Source organism: Phascolarctos cinereus, unplaced genomic scaffold (genome assembly GCF_003287225.1).
Source record: "Phascolarctos cinereus isolate Bilbo 61053 unplaced genomic scaffold, phaCin_HiC Scaffold_7;HRSCAF=346, whole genome shotgun sequence".
Lineage (NCBI taxonomy): Eukaryota > Metazoa > Chordata > Mammalia > Diprotodontia > Phascolarctidae > Phascolarctos > Phascolarctos cinereus.
This window is the reverse complement of record NW_027556180.1, coordinates 163,946,993-163,960,759: the sequence shown is the minus strand read 5'-3', so window position 1 is coordinate 163,960,759 and position 13,767 is coordinate 163,946,993. Positions and strand designations below refer to the sequence as shown.

Sequence of the window (13,767 nt, the reverse complement as noted above, 5' to 3'; positions counted from 1 at the left end):
ATGCAGTGGGACGGAATGCCAGGACTGGAGTCAAGAAGACTTGAGTTCAAATCTGGCTTTAGACACTTCACAGCTATGTGATCCAGGGCAAGTCACTTAACCTTTATTTACCTCAGTTTCGTTACTTATAAAAACAAGGATAATTGCACTGATGACCTAGGATTGTTGTGAGAATAAACTGAGATAATATTTGTAAAGCACTTTGCAAACACTAAATCACTATATAATTGCTAGCTAACTATAATAATAATAATAATAATAATAATAATAATAATAATAATAATAATAATACATGCAATATATAACATTTAAAATAACTTCAATAGCTTACATTTAGATAGCATTTTACAAACAATATCTCATCTGATTCTTAGAGCCAGTTTTTGAGGGAAGTAGAACAAATATTATCTCTATTTTACAGAAGGAATAAAGTGAAGCCAACCTCACTATGAAAGAGCTAATCAGTGGCAGAGCAAGGTATCTATCTAGGTGTTGTGGCCCAAATATAACATTCTTTTCACTATTGTATGTCACTAGATATATCTCAGAACTTATTTTACTATTAAAATATTCCAACCACCCTTAATTAGATATTTAAAATCCCATAATTCTAGGCCTTATGCCAAACTTTTGAAATACAGAAATTTGATACATTTTTTTTTTTGCTAAATATCATATAAAGTTAATGTAACGTGCTTGAATGAGCTTGTAAGCACTCTGTAGTGGCAAGAACATTAGATTTCAAATAAAAATATCTGAGTTTCATCTCTGGATTTGCTACTTAATTCTTATGTAACTTTACACAAGTCACCTCTTCATATGTAAAACAAGGAGCTTAGAACAAATATTATTACAAGTTTTTTTCCAGATATGCATTCTATGATTGAACAAGAACATACCAAAATTACAATAATGTGTGGCTTAAATGAAATGTTTTTAAAGCATGAAGAGATATATTTTTAAAATATTTTATTCAAATCAGTCAGCATGATGCATGAGAGTACATATCCTAAGAATACTAAAACTGATCTGTTTCCAAAAAGATGCATTTCAATTGGCCTAAACAATCGGCCTAAAATATTAAAAAAAAAAATTAAACTATAGTTTTGAAAACCCAAACTATAAGTTTCTCATTTTTTAACTCCTAACATTTATTTTATGCAATTTAGATTACTTACCTAACTTATTTATTTATTTATTCATTTATTGATTGATCAATTGATTGTAGTTTCTTGGGACTTAAAGCAAAAGGATTCTGAGATTCTACTTGAAATCTGTAAATTGAAATCTGTTTCTATTGAATTTTGTTAATGTTGATACAGTTTTGCTCTTCAGGATATTTCAACTAATGCAAGTGAGCAGCAGTTAATGGAAATATAATATGTTCATTACATAGATGTATTCCAACCTTGATTGTTGATGAGGCAAATGAAAACAAAACCATAAAAAATCTTTGTAGGAAAAAGTAAATATCAGATGGTATATTACTCAATGATAAAAAGGACTATACCTGAGGATGAAGCATTGAGGCCTCTGCTCCTGGAAAAGCATGTGGTAAGCTCTCTCAGCACAGGAAAAAATATGTGGGGGCAAAGAAGAACACAGCCTTCCAGTGTTGCTCAAGTAAAGTTGCATGACCTGAAAAAATACATGGCATTGAAACAGAATTCTTTACTTGTATTGAATGTAGAATAGGTAAGGACTAGATCTGTAATTTCATTAGTATAGCAAGTTCCTGAATGAGGAAACTCCTTCTACCAATTAGATTGGTACCTCCTCTGCAACTTATAGTCTTAAGCGACTTGCCCAGAATCACATGGCACCTGTGAGTCAGAAGCAGGATTTGAATCAGATCTTTCCTAAATCTGAGGCTAGCTTTCTATTTATTTTATTCTATGTCTTTTTGACCCATTTGATACTCAATTTGGGCTTAAAAAACAAATATCATTGTAATTTTGAGTCTACCAAAGTAGAGATAGTGTCTCCATCTTGAATTCATTTGCAAAACCTCTTCTATATGTTACTTGCTTAGGGTCATACAGTTAGCACGTGTTAAGAGGCAGGACTTGAAACCATTTCTTCCTAATTGCAAGGATGATCCTCTGTTGTTTAAGCCACCAATGCTTCTTATATTGTGGATAATTCTACTGTAATAATTTTATAACTGTAATATTTGAAAATGTATACTTACTATTGCAACATATTAAGCATTCATAATGAAAAATATAGTATTAAAGTTGAATATTCTTAACTGATGTATATGAGTGTGTATATATTAGTAAATAGGAAATAGATGAATAAATAAATTATAATATCTTTATAAAATATGAGTAATTCTATAACTCTATTTTTGTAGCCAGAGAAATTATGAATGTATATTTACTGATGGCTATGCACTAGATACACATATTGGTAGGATTATTGACTCTTTTTAGTTCATTCACAAGTTTTAATTGTCTTTCCCTTTTAAAACACAGTAATGCAATTTCCATTTGTGAAATGAAAATACACAATTTTATTAAATAGACTGAAGGGTGGTTAATTATTTAAAATCTTATGTCAGTAATACTCAATTTATGCAAAAGCAGTTAGCATGTGGTTTCTAATATGGAATGTGAGACATAGAACCAATTATAATATAAGTTTACCCATTTCCCAGGAAAATATGCTAGATATGTTAGAATTTCATGATATCAATTTCAGTATAACAATGGAACTTTACGTTCTTACTGTTATTTTGAAATCGCTTAACATTACTTTAAAAAAGTTTAAGCCCCTGAACTAATCCATAAAATGTGGTAGACTTCAATTAATGTGAAATATAAATCCAAACACAAGGGGGCCCTAGCAGCATGTATTAGCTTACAAAGCAATACAGTTACTTTACTTTTCTATTCATTCCATTCTTGGGAATATATCCTCTTTAGGCAAAGTTTTTTTTTTTTTTAAAGAATATGTAGTGCACTTGGCACAATAATAAATCAAACCTATTCATGATTATAAGGTCATTACCAAATTTTCTCATGATTTTTCCATAAACCTCTTCCTAATCATGCCTACATGAATTTAATAGGGTCTTAAGAGTTTGGGCTGTGTGTAATTACAGTGCAACTAAATGGATACTATCTGTTTGTGGTGTGCCACCATGAACTCATACTATGTTAAAGTAAATAATCTTCCCAATACCAAATGTGGAGAAATCTTCTGAAATGTGTCAAATACAAATTATCTCAATTCAGAGAAATTCTTACGGGAGATTATAAAACATTGAGATTAATTAAAAATACATGTACTGAATTAAAAATGTGAATTTCTAAATAAAGCTAATGAAAACTTTTTAACTTGAAGACTTTATTTATTTTATTGGCTTTTTAAAATTCAAACTATTTTGTAAGGTTAATTTCATTATTTTTAAACTCTGAACCAAGATTTTTTTTTCTTTTGATGTGTGTGCTTATGGCAGGCCGCCTTCTACAAAATTCAGAGAAGTAATTCAGCTTGTATTTGGGTAACTATCTTTACTTTTCTTTCAGTGACTATGAGGGAAAAGATAAAAGAGAATCTAAAATAGAAGTTTCCACAAAAAGGGAAAATATTCTCTGAAAATGCATTTGTTTTAGAAAGAATAAGTTTACTTTTTGAAAGTTGTACTTCCTTGGAGTCTTGGAATTTATATCTCTTCCTATCCATGATACAAGATATTCTAAGCAAAGAGAAAAGAGGGAAAAATAGAGAATAGAACCAGCTGAGCATTAAGGGAGAGTAACTTTAAAAGAGTTAAAGGAGTCATCTCACTATCTAATAGAGCATGAGAGCAATAGGAAAAATCTCTTTCATTTGTTTTGAGTTTTTTAAAGATCTCTTAATTCATTAAAAATCAATAAACATTTATTGAGAGCTTTTGTGTCAGACGTGCTAAGTTCTAGAAATACAGCGAAAAAGAAAAAAGTCTTTATTCTCAAGGAGGTTACATTCTAATAGAGGAAAGGGAATGCTCAATAATTTGTGCTTTATAAATTGACCTTAATGTGCCTTTCACCCATTTATTTGGCATACAAGACTACACTAATACTCAAAATATTCAAAAAATAATTCTCAATTTCCACAGCCAGTGCTAATATTTGTCCATATTCTATATAATCGTAAAAGGGAAAGGTCTGAGATGATTGGTTATCAATCCTATAAAGACGCTATAATATGTCAGATATCCTTGGTTTTCCATTCCTTTTCAATGGATTTTGACATTCATAAATGTACTCAACTTCTTGAAACTTTTTCATCCAAGAGTAAACATTTATAATTATGTCTATTCTGTTAGTTCTCCTTCTACCTCTTTCACCACCCTAATTTGTGTGTTGTCTCCCCAGTTAGACTATAAACTCCTTGAGACTTCTGGGTCATGTGAGAAAGATGAATTCTAAACTTTTTTTTTCTAGTCACTACTTAAAAAAAAAATAAAGGTACAAATAAATATTAAAGGGACACACAATAATTACAATTGAATCCATAGGACAAAAAAAGCAAGAAGTCCAACAAGTTATCAGCTTTTTGAGTTAGCAGAGCATGCCAGTTCTTAAAGCATTCACAGGCTTGGACTTTGGTGTTCACTCGGAGATTTCCCTTCTATGGCAGAAGCTCAGCAGTTACACCCACCACTGCACCACAGTCTGGTGGCTGCAAGTGAGGAAAACTAATTCTACCCAGCTATATGAGGAGGAAGGGATGATATAAAAGGGAAGATGGGGCCTACTTCCTTCTGCTTATGATAGCCCTTACATTAGGGAATCTCAAGGTGGTAAAAACACTCTTCAAAACACTTACCTTTCCCTCTCTCGACTCTACAAAAAGAAGTACTCTCTGATTCAGACCAGATAGGGAATTAAAGAACTGAGAAAACTAGGGCAGGGAGCCAGGGAGTGTGACTACACTATGCCTGAAAAAAAGGAGACTGGAATCCAGCTGGGACTATTCCTATAATCTCAGAAGCTGCTTTGGTCAGGAAACCAGGCTGCTGAAATGTAAGTTCCACATGGTAAGTAGAGGATAGAACTTTCTTATGGTTCAATCCACCATCAAAAGGGAAGAGTCAGATAGTGAGCAACAGGATAACACAAGGAAAAACATCAAGAGCATCAAATATTTCAAGAGGAAGAAAATTCAGTTAAGAATGTAAGCTCCTTAAGGACAAGTACCGCCTTATGCATTTCTGTACTTGTAGTTTAGAACAGTGCTTAGCATATAGTAAATATTTACTATATTTTTCATTTATTCATGAATGAAGATTCCCTAAGTGATATCTCTTATAAATATATCTGGTTACTTTTTGTTCTTATCTAGCCATATAATAATAATAGATATGTTTAATGAAAGTGAATCAAGATTAATATCCCAGAGTGTAAAATGAATACTCACCATATTGGAATAAATTGGAAGTTCTTTGAATGGATTAACAAGCAGAAGTATGTCCCCAATATAAGTCTGTTGGAGAGGGAAAAAAACCCTTAAATATCATGAAGTAGTAAGTATATTTTTTAAAGAGGTTAATGATTTTTTTCTAACAGTAAAAATCAGTTAATGAACTAATGAAAGTTCACAATACAATAATTTATAAATTATTAAGGCAGTCATTATTCTCTCTTCATTAAACTGATATTCTTAAAGTATTGTTATGACCTTGTCTGTCCTCTGGTCAAGAGATGTCAACAACTCTCTATTGCCTCTAGACTAAAATACAAACTTTGATCATGGTTTTCAGATAGTCCAATAATTTTTTAAATTCTCTCTCCTGGATCTATTTTCCAGGTCGGTTGTTTTTCCAACGAGATATTTCATATTGGCTTCTATTTTTTTTTTCATTCTTTTGGTTTTGTTTTATAATTTCTTGATTTCTCATAGAGTCATTAGCTTCTATTTGCACCACTCTAATTTTTAAGGAATTATTTTCTTCAGTGAGCTTTTGGACCTGCATCAGAAAGACAATTACAAATGGGTTCCATTATGTGACACCATGGAAATCTTTTCTACCCAGTACCAAGATATCAATACTTTATTTTCATGTGGCAGCCACCATAGCTTCTTGAGTTAGTGATATTTTTGCTGTCCCAAAAGGTTCAATAATAAATGTGAAATGGAAATAACTTTCTAATTAGTGAGTACGCATTAAATTCAAATGTATTATAGGTTCTACAATGATGGTGGTGTTCTACTGATGTTCCTTTTTATAGACAACATGATGTGAATTGCAGCTAGCAGTGGAGCACTACAAAGTCCCTTCAATAAAACCCAAAGACTCTTGACAGATTACTGCTCATCTGAACTGAAAAAAAAAAAGACATTAGATACTTTGTGATTCATTAATCAGCATTTATATCATGGGCAGCCATTGCAGGTGAACAATGACTGGGGATTCAAAACAGAATAGGAGTTAGATGGATAACATTTGAGAAATTGAACTGTCCATAATGGTCCTAGTTTTCCCTCACAGTTCAGTCAGATATCACCTACTATATGAATCCTTTGTTGAATGCCCCTCAAATTGTTACTATGACCCCTTAAATTAATTTGTATTTATTTTGAATATATTTCTTTTAAAAATTTGTCTTTTTTCCATGATACTTAGTACAATATCTAGAATATAATGTATGTTAAAAAACAAACTCTTTTTGATTGATTTATTAAGAGATACTAAGCTGTGTTTTGCTTTAAGCTATTATTAAATAATCAATATTTTCCCAGGAATACTACAGGGCTACAAACCATAGAGCGACATTGTATCAAAAAGAATAAAAATTGCAGGTGAACTAAGAAGCAATGAAAATCTGTCTTCCCAACATAAGTAGTCTGTAATACACCACCACTGATGTCTTGTCTGCAAAGTGACCTAACAAACATCTACCAGGACATATATGACTTGAAAAAGATGGGATCATGTACCAAAAGTGAGACATAGATAGTCCAAGAGTTGCAGTTGTATGCCTACACACGTGATATGCCATACAAAGACCTTAGGTATGCTGAGTCACTGACCTATGGAGTGTTTATGCTAAGATAGAAGATAAGAGCTGCACAGTATTAGAAGCCATAGGAATATTGTAATCTTCACTGGTGAAAGGACTTCCTACATCAATGACATAATAAATTCATTAAAGCATTTGAAGTACTGAAGACTTAAAAATGCATTGCACAATTTTTTAAAATTTAAACTTTGAGATGCTGTTGTGAAGCATAAAAAATGATAAGGAAACTGATCCTCAGAGATGTTAAATGGCTGGGTCTGTATCAGCTGATCATTAAGCAAAAGATCCAGGATTTAAACTCTTAATCTTCATGCCCTACCTGCCATCCTCTTCATGATAAAGAACAATGGTATGCAAATAATGGTATCTAGAAATGTTTATGTTCTACAGGCATATGTTATCCTTCTATCTTTCATGAAAGAACTTCTTCATCCAATCATACGATCTTAGTTTTGGAGGAGGAGTCTTTAACCTTTTCTGGGTCATGGGCCTCTTTGGGAATCTGATGAATTGTATAAACTCTTTCTCAGAAAATATTTTTGAATGCGTAAAATAAAATATATAAGTTTGCAAAGGAAACCAATTATATTGAAATAAAGATTTATTTTTCCTCTACAGAATCATGGACCCCCTAAAATCTATCCATGGACCCCTTAGGTGGACTGTGGACCCCAAGTTAAAAACTCCTGCCTTAGAGGAAGTACAACTTCTTTATTTTACAATTGAGTAACCCAAGGTCAAGAAATGTTAAATAAACTGGAAGTTTTCTCACAGGTAGTAGATGATATAGCTGGAGTTTGGAACCCAGCTTCTCTGTCTCCCAATAAAATACTCTTCGAATTTTATCATACTGAAATAAGTTTGTTTTTAGACAGGATAACATCCATAAGTGAGGTTCATATCTCACTCCCAAGATGTTCTCAGTTCCTTACCTGGTAAATCTTAAATCTAGTTGGCACAGCAATATCCTGCCTTCTACCATGAACCCTCTCTGTAATTTGTAAAAATGTCTTTTAAAAAAGAAAGAGTAAGTTGTGAAAAGAAAATACAGATGAACCTTCAAGTGGAAAGATGAATGCTCAAGAAAGGAAAAAGGAAAATGAAAGGAGAGACCAAACAAAAACTCCTCATTTTAGGCATTATTAACAGTGATGCAGTAGTAGGCGACTCCTCTCCAATCCCAGAGTGGGGAAATGAAGTCAGAAAAACAACAGGAAGACAGAGCTCTCCAAACTATCTAAAAGTAGCCTCCAGTCTGCTGTGATGGAAAAAGCCTTTGGAACTCTGCTCAAATCAAATCTCTGCTAATACTACCTATTATTTACTTTGGGCAAATCCATTACTTCTCTGGCCTACAAGTTCCTTGTCTGTGAAACAAGAGGGTGGGACAAGATAATTTGTTAGTTTCCTTCCACCTCAAAATCTGTGAAGAAGATCCATCATAGAAATTTCAGGCTTTTGATTTATTGTTTTTATTATTTATAATGATGATTATGATGCCCCTGAGGAAGATAGAATTGTCTATAATGATCCTTGCCACATATAAGATAGTAATGTTAGAAAATTTTCTTTTTGCAAGATGTAAGGCTGAAAGATTTGGACATCTTTAAAAATTTCATTAAATCAGAGGTTCTGGTTAATAGGTAGGTCACAGTGAAAGGATCCCAATTTTCTTACATTTTAAGGTGACATTAAGCAGCAAAGCTTTCAGGATTCAGGGTTGGCTTGGGAAAAGAACAAGTATCCACTCCTCTTTTAAAAAAAATCTTTGAGGGGTGGAGCCAAGATGGTGGAGTAAAGGCAGTGACTTGCTTTAGCTCTCCACCAAGCCACTCCAAATGCCTATACAAAATGGATCTAAACAAATTCCAAAGCAGCAGAACCCACAAAAAGGCAGAGTGAAACAAATTTCCAACCCAAGACAACTGGATGGTTGATCAGAAAGGTATATCACACTAGGTGTGCAGGCCACAGCAAACCTGGAGCAGGCCTCAGAGGACTGAATCTCAGGCAGCTATGGTGGTTTCCTGACTTCTCAACCCACGAACCCCAAAGATAACTAGGTCAGTGGGAAAAGTCTGTTTCTGTGGTGCTGAGAGAGAAACACAGTGGTCTCAGTTCCATTCCCTGAGCGTGGCCCCAGGGCAGCAGCTGCCTCCTGAGCTTCGGCCCACAGACTGATGGGGAATTGAGCAGCTGATCAGAGGGGAATTGCAGGGAATCTGCTGGTGCTGGATTCTCTTGCTTTGCCTGTGCTTGGATCTGCCTCACAGTTCCAGGTTTCAGTGGAGCTTGTAGTGGTTGTAGAGAGGCAATCCTGCTCACAGTTCCAAGACAGAAAAGAGTGCTTGTGCTCACTCATAGACAACAGCATAGGCCAGGAAAGGAGTAAACACCTCGCTTTTGATCATAGCACCTTGGAAGAATGGAAAATTTGCAGGTCCCTAGAAGTATCTCTGAAAACCCCTGAAGCTTGGGACAGACAGTACATTCTCCACACTGAAAATAGACCTCTACCTTAACAAAGAGTTTATAACTCAAGTAATTGGCTGGGATCATGAGGAAGTAGTGTATAAAGAGTCAGACTATATTATCTTACTTTGGTGACAAAGAAGATCAAAACATACAATCAGAAGAAGACAACAAAGCCAAAGCTCCTACATCCAAAGCCTCCAAGAAAAATATGAATTGGTCCCAGGCCATGGAAGAATTCAAAAAAGATTTTGAGAAGCAAGTAAGAGAAGTAAAGGAAAAACTGAGAATAATGCAAGAAAATCATGAAAAAAAAGTCAACACCTTGCTAAAGGAGACCCCCCGAAAATACTGAAGAAAATAACACCTTAAAAAATAGCCTAACGCAAATGGCAAAAGAGGTCCAGAAATCCAATGAGGAGAAAAATGCCCTAAAAAGCAAAATTGCCCAATGGAAAAGGAAGTCCAACAGCTTCCTGAAGAAAAATCTCCCTTAAAAATTAGAATGGAGCAATTGAAAGCTAGTGACTTTATGAGAATAAAGGCACCACAAAACTAATCCAAAAGCATGAAAAAATAGAAGAGAATGTGAAATATCTCATTGGGAAAAACAACTGACCTGGAAAATAGATCCAGGAGAGAGAATTTAAAAATTATTGGACTATCTGAAAGCCATGATCAAAGAAAGAGCCTAGACATCATCTTTCAAGAAATTATCAAGGAAAGCTGCCCTGATATTTTAGAACCAGAGGGCAAAATAGTAATGGAAAGAATCCACCAATGACCTGCTGAGAGAGATCCCCAAAGGAAAACTTCTAGGAATATTGTAGCCAAATTCCAGAATTCCCAGGTCAAGGAGAAAATATTACAAGCAGCCAGAAAAAAACAATTCAAGTATTGTGGAAATACAATCAGGATGACAAAAGACTTAGCAGCTTCTATAATAAGGAACCGGAGGGCATGGAATGTAATATTCTGGAGGGCAAAGGAGATAGGATTACAACCAAGAATCACCTACCCAGCAAAACTGAGTATATAATCCTTCAGGGTAAAAAATAGTCATTCAGTGAAATAAGGGACTTTCAAGCATTCTTGATGAAAAGACCAGAGCTGAATGGAAAATTTGACTTTCAAATACAAGACTCAAGTGAAACATAAAGAGGTAAATAGGAAAGAGAAATCATAACAGACTTATCAAGATTGAAGTGTTTACAATCCTGCATGGAAAGATATTTGTAACTCATGAGTCCTTTGTCAGTATTAGGGTAGTGGGAGGGAAAAACTTATATGTATCTAGATAGATAGATAGATAGATAGATAGATAGATAGATAGATAGATAGAGGGCACAGGGTGAGTTGAAGATGAAAGGGTGATATCTGGAAAATAAAATTAAGGGGTGAGAGAGGATTATGCTGGGAGAGGGAGAAAGGGAGAGGTAGAATGGGGTAAATTATCTCACATTAGACAGATAAGAAAAGGCTTTTATAGTGGAGGTGAAACAGTAGGAGGTGAGAGGGAATGAGCGAATCTTATTCTCAAAGGATTTGGCTTAAGGAGGGAATAACAATTGGATTGGGAAAGCTATCTTACCCTTTAGGAAAATAAGGGGGGAAGGAGACAAGACAGCAGGGGGATGATAGAGGGAAGGGCAGATTGGGGGAGGGGATAATCAGAAGTAAACACTTCTGAGGAGGGACAGGGTCAAAAGAGAGAATAGAATACGTAGGGGGGGTAGGATAGGATGAAGGGAAATATACTTAGTTTTTGTCAACATGACTACTATGGAAGTATTTTGCATGACTACATATGTATAACCTGTATCGAGTTGCTTGCCTTTTCAGTGAGGGTAGATGGGGAGGGAGGAAGGGAGAAAATTTGTAACCCAATGTTTTAAAAACACATGTTAAAAAATAAAAATAAAATAAAATAAAAAATAGAAAGGTAAAAAAGAAATCTTTGAAGTGATTGAAATTTTAGACTTTCAGGACTGAAGAAACTAAAGCTATTTGAAATTTTCTGGTAAAAGAGACTTCTGAAGAATTCTCTTAATAATTCTCCCTTGGCTTTCTTGATCTCTGCTCTTTTGTTATTGTAAGTATTGGGAATTATATAACTAAGGTCGATAACTGCCTATGAGCGGCTAGATGATGCGCTGGGCCTGGAGTCAGGAAGACCTGAGTTCAAATGTGGACTCAGACACTTACCATCTGTGTGACCCGTATAAGTCGCTTACCCGTTTGCCTCAATTTCCTCATCTATTAAATGAGCTGGTGAAGGAAATGCCAAAGCACTTCAGTACCTTTGCCAAGAAAACCCCAAATGGAGTCATGAAGAGTCAGACAGAACTGAAAACTACTCAACAACAACAACAACAATAATGAACTCTCTAACATTCAATAGTGGCTTAGGATATGCAAATGAGCCTTAGTCTCACTAAAATTGAACATACATTAAATGCTACCTATGCAATGTACAGTATAGTGTGACAGGTCCCAAGGGAGGTGAAAGTTTAGATAAGATTGTCTCTAGCCTCATTGAGTTTATAGCCTATAAGTTTCTTTCTTAATTTTGCCCTGATCCAAAGGTATACTATGTAAATCTCCAATTCTGCTGACTTGTTTATAGGGTTAAACTTGCCTACCCTCTATTCTACAATAATTTTTTTTTTAAATCATGGAGCATATTCTATTTTTTAAATATGTTTGGCAGAGACTATATCCCCCCAAATGGAGATAGTATGCCTTTGGCTTTTTTTACAAGACACCTGATAAGTATCAACCTTGCTACTCTTGGAGAGGGGAAAGAAGGGAATGAGGTCAAGAAAATATTTGAATTTCAAGCTCCAAGTTTTGGTCTCTTTGGTTCCAACCTACAAAGAAATTCTTTGACTAATACCTAATAAGTATCACATAAACTTTATGTGTAAAATAGCTTGTTTCATTTCGGAGGCAATATCTAATATAAGACCAGGGAATCAAAAGTTTAGAGCTGTAAGGGACTTGGAGTTCATGTAGTCCAACATTCTTATTTTACAAATAAATTAAAGTCATAAGACCGTGAGGCAGTGAATCACTGAGATGATCATATTCCACCAACTCTCATAAAGAAGGTTCAGAAAAAGACAAGAAGGTAATCAGTATGATAGATATAATGTTTAGAACTCTAGACATGAAAAGAGTAAGCCTCTTTCAACTTAGTGAAACTAGTCTTCAGATAACAGTCTATCATTGCCAGGCCAATTGGGCTTGGCCCTATTGCCAGCCCAAGCTTGATAGAAACTTCTAAAGTTTGTCCTCCACTAGCAAAACCCTTGATGATACAGGATTATATCCACATCATGAAAAGACAGGAGAATATGACTTTGCCAGGGACTAATAAAAATACTATTTTGGCTGATATTTAATGTCTAAGTATAAATCATTTATAACCATTCCTTAATCAGGTCCAATAGAGTTTCTCCTTGGCAAACTTGTTTTATTGCTTATACTGAAAGTAATGAAACTCTGCTTTAAAAAATTGAATTAGCTTGTTCTGCAGCTAATTTGAGTGGTTCTCTACCCAACGGGTCAAAGAACAAAATGATATAAATGTGCTTCAGGGGATCTCAAAGAGAGGAAACCTTTCAGTTCCCAATTCTCTTTCTCAATTGGGAACATTCATTGGATAGTTTTTGCTATGAGTGAATGCCGAAGATAAATCATTGTCCCTTAAGTGCCTGGCATGTGGCAGATGTTTAATAAACCCTTGTTAGCCTATGAAATATAATAGGAGAATTGGGCTGAATGCTAAAATTACGTTAACAAATACAAGTTTAGAATTTATATTTTCACAATATTCCTACAACAAAATTAAAATCTCAGATTTAAGGGGGCAGCTAGGTGGCACAGTGGATAGAGCACTGGCCCTGAAGTCAGGAGGACCTGAGTTCAAATCTGGCCTCAGACCAAACACTTGACACTTACTAGCTGTGTGACCCTGGGCAAGTCACTTAACCCCAATTGCCTAAAAGCAAAAAAAAAAAAATCTCAGATACAAGTACAATAAAGTCCCAGTCACCCAAGTTACACCTAGGTTTGCCAAACCTTTGCCTCAAATACCACAAATTCTATTCAATTTGGTAGAAATATTCAATTTTAAATACATTTACACTGGCATAAATTTTATTTTAGGATTTGGGTTGCAGTGATGCATTTTCCTAAACCAATACCACACTGGCAATGATCTAATCAGCTTCTTAGTAAGTTGGGAAACAAAAATGAATTGTGATCAAAAGGAATT

General features: G+C 34.6%; 1 protein-coding gene across 1 annotated transcript in view; it reads right to left on the bottom strand.

Annotated features, from left to right (window-relative positions):
- Positions 1-13,767, bottom strand: part of MYO16 (myosin XVI) — a 693,538-nt gene that overhangs the window by 410,635 nt on the left and 269,136 nt on the right. The window contains 2 exon segments of the mRNA XM_020970073.2: positions 1,511-1,638; positions 5,413-5,478. Coding sequence (XP_020825732.1) covers positions 1,511-1,638; positions 5,413-5,478 — 194 coding nt within the window.